The sequence below is a fragment of the Serinus canaria genome, chromosome 4, assembly GCF_022539315.1.
Source record: "Serinus canaria isolate serCan28SL12 chromosome 4, serCan2020, whole genome shotgun sequence".
Lineage (NCBI taxonomy): Eukaryota > Metazoa > Chordata > Aves > Passeriformes > Fringillidae > Serinus > Serinus canaria.
Window position 1 is genome coordinate 42,356,722 of NC_066317.1, and position 17,159 is coordinate 42,373,880.

General features: G+C 38.3%; 1 protein-coding gene across 6 annotated transcripts in view; it reads right to left on the bottom strand.

Moving 5' to 3' along the window:
* MICU3 (mitochondrial calcium uptake family member 3) overlaps window positions 1-16,931 on the bottom strand; it is a 51,982-nt gene extending 35,051 nt beyond the window's left edge. For all 6 annotated transcript variants that reach the window (XM_050973921.1, XM_050973917.1, XM_050973919.1 and 3 more), the window contains exons 1-3: window positions 16,632-16,931; window positions 4,231-4,384; window positions 579-610 (exon numbers count right to left, since the gene is read on the bottom strand). In XM_050973921.1, coding sequence (XP_050829878.1) covers window positions 579-610; window positions 4,231-4,384; window positions 16,632-16,931 — 486 coding nt within the window. The remainder of the gene's footprint in view (window positions 1-578; window positions 611-4,230; window positions 4,385-16,631) is intronic.
* Between the last annotated feature and the right edge of the window lie 228 nt (window positions 16,932-17,159).

A 17,159-nucleotide genomic window follows, 5' to 3' on the forward strand; every position in this document is an offset into this window, starting at 1 on the left:
AGAGACACATGAAATGTACTTGTGGCTGAAATAACTCACCACTGCTCATATTGACTGAAGCCAAGGATAAGTCCCCCTGGATTTCAGTAAGGTTTTCATACAAAATCCAAGCAACTCTTGGACTTTGTATGAAACTCTTGTTCTTTTAAAACACTTGACCTGAACTAAAGCAAACTTCCCCCATGAATATGAAAGTACTTTACTTAAAATTCAGGGGAAAAAAGAGGGGCCTTTTGCACTTATACAAATGAAAAAGAAAAAAACAGACGCACTTAAACACCACAAAAAGAAGAGAGTGGCATAAATATTTCAGGTAGTTTTGGATACACCTGTTACACCTAGACACCAAAAAATGCAGTCAGATATAGACTGAGAGAGAAACTGACAGATGCTTGAGAAAGTCAGTAAATTCAACAAAACAGGCACCGCAGCTAAAGTATCTGAAATTCTGGATTCAGCTGAGTCTGAAGTGACAAAAATGAAGAAATTAATCTTTCCTGTGCCTCTACATTTACATCAAAAACAAAATCAACTACCAAAATGTTTGGTTACAAGACAACATAGGAATTATTGCTCACCTGCTTTGAAAGGGATCGCCATTTTTTAACATCTGCAAAAAAAGAAGTTGTTATGAATGCACAGGAATTTATTTATGTCAATGTGGTGTCATAAAAATTGGGCTACATCAATACTGTGTTTTCTATACAAAGAATTATTTGCCTCACTTCACGAGTGCAATTGTCTTTATGTTTTGAAAAAAGCCTTTAACTTAATACATACCTGAAGTCCTAACTTTAAAGAACCAATTCACATGTAGTTTTTAATCCAACTCTGCTTCAAAGAGACCTCCAACCTCCAAAATACATCATTAAAACATTTAACAGGAAATAGGAGTCATTCATGCTAACCCCTGGTAACAATATTCCAAAATTATTATTTAGTAGCATAGTATTAAATTGCAAATTGTAAGGAGACCTGGATTATGGCCATTGCTTCATGGACCACTCATACTTTTCAAAGCAAATACAGAAAAAAGCTCTTGAAACTACACCAAGTGTTATGACACCCTTCATCCCTTCCTACTGACTCAGATTCCTTTTCTAGCCTCTGTCAGGTTCAATTTTTTGGTAGCTGCATTCAAACAAGAGTGTGTTCATAACCATTCAAGAATTCAAAACTTGAGGCTCATCACCACCTTCTCAAGACAAATATTTGTACAGATTCAATATTACAATAAGGCATTGTGAAAATTAGAATTCACAAAGGTCCAGAAAGTAGCATTTTATGTGGTCAAATCCATAACAAATTTTTGGTGGGAAAGGCTTTTTTTTGTAGAGCAAAAGACGCTTTGTTATTAGAAATCCTTTTCTCATAATGAACTTCATGCTCCATTAAATAATTAAAACAATACACAAACTATCCACTATGGTCTTTCATCAATTCATGGTTAGAAATTGACTGAAATTTTAATTTTACATCTTGTTAAAGGTTTACTCCAAGGCAGTTGACAAATTCCACTCTAACCATGGTGAAGTTATAACATGCAACATCAAAACATGAGCTAACAGATTTTCATAAGCTTTTCAATTTAATTTTTAAAATAAATCACCTAAAACAATCTCATTTGCCATATAAATTGGTGTATGTTTATGCCTACCATAAAAAATTTGGAGAATAAATATACCTAATTTTAAATCAGATAGTTTCCCAGTCTCACATGTTACATACATATTTTCTTCCTAGGCAAGTCAGTGAAGATTTATGCGTGTATATATATGTGTATATATATATATATATATATATATATATATATATATATTTCTTACAGCTCAGTATTAAGCTAAATTTTCTATAGTTAGTACAAAAGGGAAAAATATATTTCATCTTCTCTTAATTTGCTTTATCAATATATACATACATATGCAGATTATAAAAATGTATCAATAATGACTCTTAAAAATAATGTATGTTCCCAAATGAAAGCCTGCATCATAAAGGCAGAAGCAAGTTAATGACACCCTTTATTTTATATTTTTTTTGCAATAAATGCCTGGAGTAAAAAGTTACATTTTATAAAGGAAAACATACTCTTACCATGTTAGTTAGTGTTTAATCAAAAAGGAAGTGAACACCCTCTTGACTTTTGTAGAGTTTACATGATTTCCAAAGTAAATCAATCACAATAGACACATTCACTTCATCACAAATATCATTCAGGCCTAATATTATTAGCTTTTCTATAAAGCAGACATAAAGTGCTTCTATTATTATACTTCAAAGGGCATTTTTGCTTTTTGACAAAACTCAAGACCTTTGTAGTCTTCATTCATAAAAACCCTAGGTATACATTCTTTTTTTATTATGCAAAATATAGATGGTCTAGTATGTCAGCCGGAATGGACCCAACTATAAACAACTTGCAAATTATTTATAAAATTACCCCAAAAATAAAAAATAAAATGCTTAGAATTAGAAAAAAAGCCTTCCTTAAATGTACTACTTTCAATATATAGGGCAAGACAGAAAATTGTCTTGCCCAAGAAGACAAATGGTACTTTGGCAATGCTGCAGTACAAAGTTAAAATTACCATAGTCAGAGATGAGAAGGTGGATGTGGCAATCTGTGGGCCATCTATTTCAGCTATTACTTCCTATTTATCACCCTTCTGTCTCAATTTCCCAGACAACATGACCTGCACTAGAATGAAGTGATCCACTTCTACTTAATTGTAATCCTTTAAAATAGTTATGTCAGCCATGTAATCTCTGGTACCACGAAACCTAAAAGACATCCAGGTTAGTTTTGCTTTTGGTCTCAGAGGCAAACTGGATGAATGGAAAGGATTTTGATAGAAACAAGGTTTGCTACACTGAATTCAGAAGGGTGCCTGACTGTTCAACTCCAGATCTCTTCTCCTTTTCCATGAGATAAACAGAATGTCCTTATGAGCTTAATGATTTTTGGTTTTGTTTCGTTTTTAAAATCTAAATACTTGCTTTGTGAGAGGAGGAAGCAGAAAATTCATCAGCATGGAAAAATCTTAATAGCAAACCATACATATAGTGTGGTCTAGCCAATCAAATTGTCATAAAACAGAGTTAAACCAAAATGTTTTAATGATGTCCAGTACATATAGCACAAACGTTTCATGACCATACATGGTGAAACCCAACTCCACACTAACAAAAAAGGGAAGAATTGAAGTTCTGAGCAGAGGAAATAGATAAAAAGTGCTGATGTGTATTTGTATTAACTTGTGTGATAAGCAATCTGCTTCCTCTCTTTTAACTGCAAAGCAAAAAAAAAAATTGCTTTCTGGTAAGAGTTTCAAAGTTTTGCAAGTTTTCACCATCTAAGCTCTATCTTCTGTCTTCGTTGTTACAATGAGATTATATCTTTATTCAAAAGTTACAGAAGTTTTGATCACTGATGTGCCATGAATTCTTTCCTCTTGTTTCATTACTGTTAACAGAACAAAAGGGAAAAATCCAACATCTGCACAGAATTTTAAGAAAACTTAAGGTGGGTGATTATACATGTCACACCTGAGCAAAGATATTCCAATTCTCCAGAAGTTCTGTACTGCTACCAATACACTGCAAGCCTGAGGGCCAGGAAATCAAACTAGAGCAGAAAGGGATCACCTTACTATTTAGTCACTCTTTGATAATGAAAGCAAAGATTTTACAATAAATGACCTAAAGTTGATAGTTACTTTTTCATTAATTAACACATTGTACTAACACTGGCAATGTTTAAGCGTAGAAAACTGATTCCTGGGGGACTAAAACTCTGACTCAAAGCATGTTATTTAGAAAGCCATGATATAGTTATGTTATATCTTATCTTTAGTCTTTTAGAGAATGCGTATGGTTGCCTGCTTACAGAGAAACTACACAAAACAGGAAGCAAGAGTTGTGCAGCAATACAGACCTGCTCAGAAAGAAACTGTGTCAATGCAAATGGCACAAATTACATTGCCATCTTTCATGACTATTGAGCTGTTTTCAACCTTTAAGACAAGAATGTTTAACTAGCATAGAGATGTTTACAATCTAGAAACAATCAGGATACTGTTTGTATGCGTTTGGACACAATTAAAATTCTGAAGATGCAGTACGTTTTTACTACAATCAGGAACAGAAGCAGGAATCAAAAGCAAATGGAAAAATAACATGCACCACAGACATTTTCCCTAGCAGTTTTAGCATTATAAATCTCCTGCTTACGTTTGGGTTCATCACTGGTAACAGCCTGGATGAAGTCATGTGGAGTCATGTATAGCTGTCCCTCAAATTCCAGACTGGCAAACTGACGAAACCTTTGCTCCCGTGGAGTTGCATAAAGGTGTAAATCTTCCAGGTCTGATCTGTTGTCTGTAACCTTCAAAGACAGGAGGACACAGTTTCAATCTATGATAAAGGTTCTGATTTACAATTGCCACATTCACCATAAAGGAACTGTAACTGTCAAAGTGATAACTCATCAAGTCAAACATATCCAAGTATTTTTCTATGGTAAGAGCTGAAACTACAATCGGGATTTCACTGCTATCATTTTCAGTCTTCTACAACTTTAGCAATCTTTGTGTATTGAAATTGGTGCTACTACCCAACCTCAGAAGAAAAAAGTTAAAGAGAATTTCAGCTCCTGAATCATAGAAGAAGGGGAACCTTAACTCAAGGAAATCATTGTAGTTTCAGCAGGCAGACTTCAAACAACTCTGCCAAAACTATTTCAGTTTTCTGATAGTTTCAGAAGGGAACAGAGTAATACTTTTTCTAAATTGATTCTTAATATAGAGGGCAGCAGTTGAGAGTAATAGGCCTCCATAATATACTCCAGTATAAAGCTACCATATCTGTGGGAACTAAAGAAGAGCATAACTATAATTCCAGGGAGTTACAAAAGTATAATACAGCATAAAGTTCAAATATCACAAGAGTCTATGTCAGGAGTTTCTGGTATATTTCCCATCCAGCTGATTTAAATGTAAACTTGGTAGTACAAAACTGTAAATGCTCTAAATTCTCACATCTTTCTGTGGCACTGCCAAATCTTTAACAGAAAATATGCTACTGCTATCTGAAAACTCTTTTTAGACCATAATGAGGCAAGCTCCTCTGTGGAATCATTATCTTGAAGAAAATGTAATTATCAAACCAAACCCAAACTGATTCCTAGAAGGAAAAGCAAACACATAAGTAACTTCTCCCATTATGTTGAAATAGGAATGCAACATCTTATCAACGAAATCTCCCAACTTGCTCATTATTCCTGTCATTTAGTACAGTATTCCTAAAATTCTCCTAATATTCCTAAAATTGTTTGTAAGGAACACACAATTTAACTAATATTATGTTTTCTTTTAACAACTAAGAAAACAGACAAGTGCACTTTATTTTTCAGAGAGGCGTCTAAACCCAAACATAAGTTGTAAGATGTCTGCAGTGGCTGTCCACTAAGAGATAACTGTTCTCAAACAGAAACACAAATTGGTTTTCCAAAACCCTTCTAAGAATAGATTACAGATTTCAGCAATTAGAAGCAAAAACCCATTTATACTGCGTAGTCAAAGATCTGGGCTCACTTTTCTTCAGCTTTTCAAACCATATCCTTAAAAAAACCCAAAACATTGGTGAGACTACTGCAGTCAAAATTTAATAGCCTCAGTTGTAATTAGGAGATTAAATTAGATTTGTAGAAGAGAAACATCAAAAATTAATGCATCTAGAAGAGGTCAAACACTTTCTATCTGGAAAAAAAAACGTTTTATAGGGGAGTCTTACTACTTAATACCTTATCTAGGACATTTCAATCAGCCTTCTATAAGGACGAGAGACTATTGACTGTGTATTTCTCTTTCTGGACTGTCTCTAGCTCTTTTGAAATCATTGCTCCATGTGTGTATGTGTGAAAATGTTTTGTGTCAACAGACAAACCTGTCATAGAAAGTAAGATTAAGAGAAAGGTCGATACAATAATTTAATTTTCAGTAGACTGCTCTACAAATATTCTGCGCTTCTGCCCGAGAAGCAGCTCTAAACCCAAGCTTCATGTTTTTTATAATTTTCAAATGATTACCGAATTAAATACAGGTAGAAAAAACCAGTCTAATAGCCAGACCTACAAAGTCATTTTAAAATGACAGAAAGAAGCAGAATTCTTTTCTAACGTACCCACATGCAAGACAAAATATTTCTGTCCTATCTCACTGTTTGAATATTTGGTCTTTCTGATCCTTCAGCAGTCCAGTGGCATTCAAGCTATGCATTCATGTGGGAAATACACAAGTCAGTTGTTTTGATAGAACTTGTAGTGACACAACTGATTATCCCTGTATTTGAAGTTTAATAATCTATCTCCTTTTTTTGAAATGTATGTTATTTTATGACTATTAGAAACATGCTCGTGAATACAGTCAGGTTGTAAACATGAGTAATAAAGCAATATTTCTGCAAAGTCAATTTTCAGAAAAGAATCAGCTTCCAGGCCATATTACACACATTGTATGTATAATAAACTGTAATCAGTCATAATCAATCATACACAATTACAGAAATCTCTAGAGAATGTAACTCTCAAATATCATTTTCGTTTTGATCACTGTCAGTTTTTAGAGAGCATGTTGAGATTCTTTGCTCTCAAGAAATTCTCACTGTCTCAGGTACTACTGCTTAATATTTCGCTCGAGACGCTCAGAAAAATATTTGCTAAATTCTCAGACACATATTTCAATATTATCTTAAGGACTCTATGCTACTACAAGTATAAAATAACATGCTGCAAACATGGAACTTTAAAGACATGCTTAAAATTTATGCATGTCAGTACTCAGGTCTGCAAAGCCTTAATTTCTGCCTCGTTTTTCAATCTAGTTTCCCTCTGACTAAATAGCAATGCCAGTATTTCATGCTCAAAATCATGATAACCTGATATGAATACTGCCTGCCCCCACAAAGAGGAGTACCTCCCTAGAGGCCCAATACCTGCATGACCTTGCTCTGGTGCTTTATGTTTGCTTTTCCAAGCATCAAACTGGATAAGGGAACCTCTCTGACTGAGAACTTTTCTATTGGTGGTGTTATTTTTAAGCCAGATAGATGCCTGGGTCTACCCCATGAAAACAGTTATTTGTTTCAAAACCTAGGCCAAAGGAGCTTACAGATTATGGAAAAAGAAAATACCACCTGTTCCAGCAGCAAGCTTCACCTACTTCAAGTGAGGGGCTTAAGCACTGTTTTATTCCAAGGAGTAAAAACACCATTTATTTTGAACTTGGTGGTTTTATCTGAAAGAATCAAAACAACTTATTTCGGCTATTGATCCAACATGAATTTAAATAAACATAAACAAGGTTTAATACATATTGGATCACTGGTACATACACTAAATGCCCAAATAAAAGCAAAGTTTGGCTACAGAAGACTCCAGGCACATAATCAGCAAACCGACAAATAAAATTTTCTTTGGAAATAATATTATTTTTTATCAAAATTTCTTTTCAGAGCTTTATTGCTTCTATTATGCTGAATAATTTATGTATCATACAGAACATTTTCTCTTGTATAAAAGCTGTAATTACTGGGAAGTAACAAATATTCTAATTAAAAAACAGGACATTCTAAAGTATTACCTCAATCTGCACTTCTTCAGGCACTCATTTAAGAAATTGATCTCAACACATAATGAAGCATCCATTATCAACATTTGCAAATGATAATGCAGTGAGCCAAGTATGAAAATCTTAGTGACACCAACAATTGCTCTTGATTGATTTACTTCATTACTTCACATTTATGCCCATCTTGGGCAATCTTACTGTAGCAATGGACACAACGGGCACATCTCCAGAGAGTACAGGCTGAGAGAGTTGGAACTGTCCAGCCTGAAGGAAGCCAGAGAGACCTTAGAGCATCCTACCAGGACCTACAGAGCTGGAGAGGGACTTTTTACATGGGCAAGTAGAGATGGGACAAGGGAGAATGGGTTTATACTGAAAGAGGGTGGAATAAGATTAGATCCTAGGAAGATATTCTGTACTGAGAAGAAAAGAATGGTGGTCAGATTGTGGCACAAGTTGCCCAGAGAAGCTGTGGATGCCCTGGAAGTGTTCCAGGCCAGGTTGGACAGGGCTCTGAGCAGCCTGGTCTAATGGAAACTATCCCTCTCCATGGCAGGGGGCGGGGTTGGGAACAAGATGATCTTTAAGGTCCTTTCCAAACCTTTCTATGATTCTGTGAACAAGACACACAAAGTTGGTGTTAAATACCTCAGGGAAGGTACTGTTGGTGAAGGAGTGAACAAGATTCACTAAGTTTCCGATTTCTATTTAAAGTTTCAAAAGCTTATCCAGACTAAATCTCTCTGTGATTAGCAAGTATTTTCATGAAAGCACATCTCTCTGACAAACAAGTGAAGGTAGATTTTTTTATGCTAGATGTTTACTAATCCTCTCGGCAATCATGTCTACTAATTACTATGATCTTGTATCATGTTACAATTCTCTGTCTTTTAAAAAACAGACCCGCCCATTTCCATCACACAGAAAGTCACAAATCTTCTAACAGCAGTTTTACCTTAATTTCAGGCATAGCTGCTTATCTCTGGTTTACCTGCACATGTACACTGACCTGGTAAAACCAAGAATCCAGCTGATAGACAAACTTTCCACCCTTTCAACTTCGCAACTCGACAAGTAAACAAAAAGAGGCAGGACTGAAACTTATAAGAACTCATGAACGATATATCATCTTTTCCCTATTCTCAAAAAAATTTAAGTGTTAACAGCTGTAAAGAAACAAATTACTGTTATCATCCTTCTGCCCTTCCTTCCTCAAACTCTGGTACCCTGTTGCTCCACACTTTACCCCATCCTCCTGTGCCATACTCTTGCAGAAGGACTGCAGAGAGAACACAGCACCTGTTCTGGATGTTTAAATCAGCTGAAGAGAAAAAATTATCTTGGTCTATATTCCTGCTGATCCCTAACGCAGAATTGCATATACACACCCCTAATTCCCCCATGGAGGATATTTCAATGCCCTTTCTAAAATGGATTTAAAAGATTCAAAAATTATATACAAACCACACTTGAACAAAGGAAACTGAGGGAAACATTTTTTATTGAAACAAGGTAAGTAGAAATTAAATTGAAGTCCAAGTGGCTATTTGGAAGGATACTTCTCTGAAGGGAGAGTATTATTCTTCAGTTGGGTGTGTTGTCATTGTCAATCTTATAAATATTACAGGCATTTGTCAATATTACAAATAGCCTAAAACATCTGGGAAAGGCCTCAAAAGTTTCAAATTTATTATAAAAATGAAAATATGATGATAATGCTTTCTCACTACAATGTTTTAATGATAAAATACTAAATTAATTAATATAATTACTAAAAACTATTTCTGCAAGTATTGTATTTAAAGAGGGTCACCTAAAGCTCTACTTGTAATAATACCACCACGTGTGTCACAAAGCAGTAGTCCTTTAGAGGAGGGTTTTTGACATTTTTAAGTCAATCAACTTTGAAAGCATTCCTTACAGAACCTCTTCAGAGTGACACTTGGCAGTATTTTCTCCCTCGATTCACAGCAAAAACTTGAAGAAAATCTAGACTTTTTATCAAGAAAATTCATTGTTCAAAACCCATTCCCATTTTGGGTTCATCGTTCATGTGTTGTGTCTATCAATAGAGAAAAGTCAAAATGCCCTAAAAATCTGGTGTTCTCACCAAAGGTCTCCATGCACTCCCTGAAGTTCCTTGAAGCACAGCTAATCTATTTCTGGTCCCATGTGCCATGTTCATTTACTGGCTGTCTTACCTCAGAAACATTTCCTTTTAGAATTTGGTATAACATAAATTAACTGGTATGGCCTTCCAGTGAAACCCATGCAATAACTTTACATTGTCAGAACACAATGCAAGGCCTAACACAGGGCACATTGTGACATTGAAATAGCTAAAACTTTGCAGCAGTTATGACAGTGAACTATCTGAAAATATCAAAAAATGGCAATAATATGGTCCAAATTCACTGGGAGTAAAGTGCAGAAGATAAAGCAGTATCTGATTACTGTTTTTTATTAAAAAAACACAAAAGAAATGTTCTTTGTCAAGTGTGAGTCTTGTGTAACATTAGGTCAGTAATAAGTAAGTTTTATTCTGTGACAAAATATCTAGTTTTCTCATAGAGGTAGGCTTAAATGCCAGATTCAGGATTTTTGGAAATTAAAAATTTGATGTCTACAAGCTCTGCAGAAGCAATCTACAAGAATCCATTGCTGAAACCCAGAGAAACCTCCTCCAATTACCAGATTCTCAGAATATCCACAAAAAATGAAAAATTTTTTGCAGAACAAATAGTTAAAAATATACACTCTGTATGTGCATGTGAGCCAAAAAGCTCCAACAGTATCACATAAAATCTCACAACTTTATTCCAAGTCAAATCAGTGTTCTCTTGCTTTTTCCAACTGAGATAAAGGAGAGTCTATTTTAGCTAAAGAAGCCAACTTTTACTACTAAAGATACATTTTGCTTGCAGTCAAAAATATGTTTGCTACAGTAGTTTAATTTATTTCAAGTGAGTAGCTTTCTTTGAATTTTTTGTTTGCAAAGTAATCTGTCTTCCATCAATGAGAATCTGTGCAAATTATTAAAATAAAAAGGTTTTCAAAGCAACGCTGTTCCTAACTTCCTTCGTTTATATTTGACTTCAGGCTTATTTAATATGCTCCCATGTAGATAAAAGTAGCACAATTCTGTTTTCATGCTGGGTGGCCAAAAGGTTAACCGTCAGGTTCCTGGTGTGGGAAAATCCCAAAGTAGACAAAATTGTTTTGATGCTTACTGAAGTTGTATTTCTAGCAGACTACTTAGATGTAGTACAGCCAACAATTCTGTTAGTTGATCCTGCTTCACTCAGATAAGGACTTTATTAAAGTATTTACAAGCATAGGAAGCTGGAATGTGTTTAAAATGCTGTAAAAAGGGCCACGTTCAGATATAACTCTGGCACAGGAAATTCTTGGGGTAGCAATGTAACTGATGTATCAGTTCTTGACTAGTTTCACAGGGGACCCACTTCACCTATAGCAGTACTTCAAGAAGCCTTAGTATGTACATCCAGCTCCATATGTTCATATGTTTCACTGCATGCAACACCAAAACACACTAGTAGCTGCATCTGTCCATTCCAAACATGCACCATCCTTTTTTAACATCATGAGGAAGACAGAAATAAAGTAAAAGGTAAACCCTTCCTTGTCGTTCAGCATGGCTCTCACCACAGCTGACAAGCAGTATCCTTCTCAGGATTATGCTGATAAGGAACTTCAGATGGGATCAGCCAAAGAGCAAACCATCTTCATTTGGCAACTGCCCTACAGTATGAAATGCTCAATACTTATGAAATAGCATTTGCTGCAAGTGGCTTTTGGAAAAGTGATGCTTTCGCATCTTTTGGAACAGCATCCTCTTTGAGCAGGCAGGAGAGCCTCCTCCCTAGGGGAGCTTCCCTTACTTTTTGGAGGTAAAGTCTTGTTCTTTATTTCACAGAGATGGAAATACATGAGGTAATGCACTTAGAAATGTGCTGCTACGAAAACACTCAACCCTTTGAATATTTTCACAAAGAGGGAGTTTGACAGTACTGCTGAGATACTAGGGGAAAACCCTTTGGAAACACCCGAGGTATACAGCTTTCCTCTCCTGGAAATTAATGTGCCTTCAAGAAATGTGAAGTGCGCAGTCTCTGTCTCTCCTTGCCCTTCTTTAGATTCCTAAATCATCTCTGAAGGAAGATGATTTAGGAATCTAAAGATATATCAGAACATATCCCCAAAAAATAAGTAGAGGCCTGGAGTTCACTGCCTTTACATAATGACAACATGATTACATAGAAGGCTCTTAGGAGGACAAAGATGAAACATTGGTATGTCCAAGACCATTTTAGTAAGTTTTGCGAATGACACTGAACTTCTGGAAGTAAGGAACTAGAAGACAAATATTAATTTCTCCTGTCATTCTATCAAAACAACAGTTCTTTCAAACAGATTCTTGCTCTGCATAACCATCTCCTAAACTTTAAAGGAGCTGTCTGCTAGCAAAGCTCTCCCAGTCTTCACTAAAACCTTCAGACACAAAACGAGGAGCTCTGAGTGAAGGATTTTACTTTGGTTCTGAAATGTTCTGGGTAACACCCCTGGAATTAAAACTGACAGTTTATTATAGCGTCCAAGATTTCACTCCAAGTAATATATAAAGCCCTCAAGTCCAGAGTTATTCTCAGATAGCATCTGGGAAAAGGTAATCCCGTAGGGAGCTTGGCTTCAGGCTGCTTCTGCAACAAATCTTACTTTCCACCAGAACACCTCAAGTGTGATGCTTGGTCAAGCAAGCATACTTCTGCACTGATCCTATGATCTTTGTCTGGTCAAATAGTCTGACACACCACAGAGCCTATGCTGGTGACACATTTCAGAGCTTACTTGACTTTTGGCAAACAGCATTTTCTTACTTATCCTTACATAAACTCACAAATCTGTTGCTCATCAGGTTTCATACTTAACAATTTTACAGAACACAGAGACAGACAGGCAGATCATTTTGACACTTTTGACATTGTTTCGCTACAAGTCTCAAACACATTTTTTTTTCCCATTAGTCTAAAATTATGTACCTTATTTTTGAACCGGTTAAAAAGGTTCCTATGAACATCTGTGTAATCATCACTATTAGTCCTGGAATCTAAGACCCCTTTTAAAATTTCCTGGATCATAAATCCTAGAAGACAGTAGTAGGGCAAAGCAAACAACTATCAAGATATATATTATACCTTTTTATGCTTAAATATTTTGTCACTACTGCCAAGCACTATTTCAACTCAGTGACAGGATCTAAAGAAATGTCAGCTGTAGGGATGGTAACTGGGACTAGCACAACTCTCAAAATACTCTCCCAGGCCATTTGAACATTATGTGGAAGCAGGTGGCCTGGCAGAAAAGACAGCTGTTCTTTGAGAGTCAATATGTAAATTAGGCTAACCCCTGTTTTTTTAGTGTTTGGGAGTATCAGAAAACTATTCTGCTGTCCACTGGAGCTGCCTGAATAAAACAAGAAGGCCACTTCACTTACCACACTTCTACAAAAATTCCTCTGAGGAAGTAAAAAAGATTCATGGGAGTTCAATAGCAGGCATTGTACTGATTTTGGCTGGGATCGTTAACTTCCTTTACAGCAGTTGGTAGGGTGCTATGTTCTGGATTTGTGACCAAAAGTGTGGATAACAGAGATGTTTCAGCTGTTGCTGAGCAGTGCTGGCACAGTGTCATGGCTCATCCTGCTTCTCACATTGTCCCACCATTGTGTCATCTGGAGGTGCACAAAAAGCTAGGAGGGGACACAGATGGGACAGCTGACCCCAACTTACCAAAGGGAGATTTTGTACCATACATTAATTGTGCTTGCTAATAAAAGCTTTGGGGAAGACAGAGGAAATAGACACATGTATTCAGGGCATTTGTCTTCCCAGGTCTCCATTACATGTAATGGAGCCCTGTTTGCCTGGGGATGGCAGAACACCTGCCTGCCCACAGGAAGCAGTGAATCAATTCCTTGTTTTGCTTTATTTGCATGGCTTATTTTCCTTTGCTTGTGTGGTCTTTACTCTGTTTGTTAACCTGTCTCTATCTCAACCCACAAGTTTTCTCACTTTTACACTTCCAAGTCTCTTTCCGATTCCACTGCTAGAAGAGGAGGGAGTGGAAGTGTGTGGTGCCTACTGGCCAAGGTTAACTACAACGCTAGAGGTGAGACAGCTGTAACCACCCTGGGTATCTGAATGCTTTACACTGTGATACTGACTTCAGTTTATAACTTTGTTAACTTCTAAAAATGAAATTATCCATCCTCAATTAATGTTTCGGAATGGATTTTAAAAAAGGACAGAAAATTTATGGCAGGACATAGATTTCCTCCCCAGAACATTTACAAAAATTTTAAGACTCTCTATCAAGAGAGTTTATACAAATCCATTACATATTACAGCTGTCTTAAAGGAAAGAATTCTAGGTTTTGCAAGGGCTGGTCCCTTTACTGTCAGTACTGGGGTCTCTTTCAGTGGTTATACTGTCCCCCAGGGGTGATGAAAGAAACATTTGGTGTAATTGCTTTGACCAGCTGCTGTAGATCTCTATACCAAGACAAGGACAGCAAAGCACCACTTCCTGCTTCCAGTCATCTAAGTAAATAGCATTTGGGAAAAGCATGCTGCTAGAGGAATGATTAAGGAAGAAACATGCTAATCAAAATATTAGGATGAAGTAGAAGAGTGTGGCTTGGATGGAGGGAGGAAAAATAAAAGCTGATGCATGATTTGCTTCGGTGGAATGAAAGGCACCCTGAGATTAGAAATGAAATGGGGAACTGGGGAAATTTTAGAAACTAGAAAACCCCAGAAAGGAGTGTCAGACTTTATGCATCAGGAATAAAGAAACAACCAAAAGCAGCTGAAGAGGATTCCAAGATACTTGAGCCTCATCATTCTTTCCTGTCAGTACCTGATAAAACTGCAAAAATATCCTAGCAAAACATGCATCACAGTTCCATCAAACTCATCTGTACAGAAGCTGCAGGTTATCACTCTCCAATGATTACTCTAAACACACTCAACAGTAGATCCAAGAGCTCCAACCTTAATCCTAGTAAGACTGACACCTTTATGACTTTTCGTGACAGAATTTTCTACTTTCAAAGTTATCAGACTTTTTAAACTCTTACACACTATTAAAGTTGAAAGCTCAGCACTCGATTAGAATCAGGAATAAAAACGTTACTGCCCCTCAGGCAACATTAATTCAGCCTTCTAACAAAGGATGTTACAATACAATACCATGAAGACCATTCAATGAAATTTAAACACAATATTCACATCCATTTTTCCATCTCTGGAGATGTTTTAGAAATCTGTATTGAAAGAGTTGGTGCTCATCAGAAGTCTAGAGGGCAATTATAAATGGATAACAGATGGAGCTCATGGTCAAACTACTCATGGTAGTTCTCTGTCTAGATTAACTTTCAAACTATGGTCTTTCCCCCCAAGCCATTTTTTTATTAGTGACTCTTGTGGAGCAAGAGTGAATAATAAAAAAAAAAACAACACAGGAACCCACAACCAAAAATTTAACAGCTATTTGATCCTCATTTTTGGGGGGCTTTAATTGAAAGGATATTTTTTCAGGAATCCTGAATACATAGGCATGCAATTGGAAAACATTTAGACCAATCAGTCAAAAATAAAAACCTGCAACATAAAACTAATATTCTCAGATGTCAGTCTGGATTTAGTTCACAGAATCTGAGTGGACATATTTCAAGTTAGTCTGTCAGATTTTCTGCTTTGCAAATAGAAAACCAAATTAATTAAGAGCCCTTTGCCATACAGGAGCAAGGTACTTCAAGACAGTTACTGCCTATATCTATGTACACCTATTTAAAAAAATAGGTATACATAGGTATAACATTTTCTAATTATTTTTTAGTTTTACTTTAATTAAAATATAAACTTAGATCTTAATTTTCAACCTCAATGCTTTTATAGCGATGTGTATGAAAATTCATAACCATACATCCAAGTAAATTCACTGACTTTCAAAGGTACAGCAGCAATACTTCCTTTTAAAGAAAACTGACCATTAAGACTGGCTAAGTAAAACAACGTCAAGTTCTTTAAAATCAAAACACTATGAAAAACTGAAACAGTTTGTCTTTGGTCCTCTGTGCCACAGTAACACACTCCAGACACAACACCACGAATAACCAAAAATATCAGATTCAACTTCCCTTCATAAAGGATGCCCCCAACAGAATCTGCCTTTGAGCTGACAATGCAGGGCAAAAGGGTGAACAATATTCATACCTATGCAGATCCTGTTCTCAAAGACAGTATGAACTCAGCATAGAGAAAGCAGGCCATTTGCACCACTGACTTCCACTCTTAGCAGATGCCACTCTGACAAACTGCCTAATCACAGCTCTTGACATTTTAAATAAAAAAAAAACCCAACCCTATGATTACCATATATTACATAGGCTGCGGTGCAGGAGTTTATCCTTATCACAGGAAACTTCATTTTCCAGGTGAACGCCAACTGTTTCTTGTTACCCCTGGTTACTCAACTGGTGTTTTCGCTGAATTAGTCGAACAGAACCGTTATTTGTCACAAGGCTGCCACTTGGAAGTTACCTTTCACTCTACAGGAAATTTTGTATTAGAAAGGTAACTGTCCTAAGTACAAATCGAAACTCAGGGTTTGCGCTGCCAGGAGCTGTTCCATTTGCAAACCAGCGTTTTCTAATAAAGGCAGACTCGACTAGGACAGCCCCGGAGGCGAAAGGCATGGCTCACGCTCCGAGGAGCAGCCAAGGCGCGCCAGCGCCCGCGGCCGCGCTCCGCTGACAGCCCGTCTCTCCCGATGGCCGACAGCTTCTGCTGGGGCCCTGCCTCGCCTCCCGGCCCGGGGCTGGCTCCAAGCAGGGTCACCTCTGCGCCACAGCCCGGGGAGCGCCCTCCCGGAGAGCGGCCCCGGCAGAGCCGGCACCCCGCGAAGGGGGGCGCACACACCTACCGTCACCGTCTCCTTGGCAGCGGCCGCCACGGGGATGGGGAGCAGCGCCCGGGCCCCGCCCGGCTCGGTGGCTGCCGGCTCCCGGGAGGGTTCCCGCCGCCGCTCGGACAGCCGGTACCCCGCGAACCCGGCGAGAGCCGCCCCCGCCGCCGCCCAGCCCAGCTCCCGCCGCCACCGCCGCGGCCCGGCCGCCCCGGCCCCGCCGCCGCCGCCGCCGCCCCACAGCCGCCGGGCCGGCGGAGCGCCGGGCGCGAGCCCCAAGCGGCGGCGCCAGCGCAGCAGGGAGCGCAGGGCGGCCATAGCCCCGCTCCGCCCCAGCGCCCGGCGCACCGAGCCCCCGGTGCCGGCAGAAGCCTCGCGAGAAGCGGGGAAGGGGGTGGGGAACCGAGCGGGCCCTGCAGTCCCCGCCCCGCGCCGCCGCCGGGCTGCCCGCGGGCGCTGCTCCGCGCTCCCGGGACCGGCGGCGGCAGGCAGCGGGACGGGCTGTGCCGGAGGCGGGGCGTGGCCAAGTCAGCGGAGATACGAGGT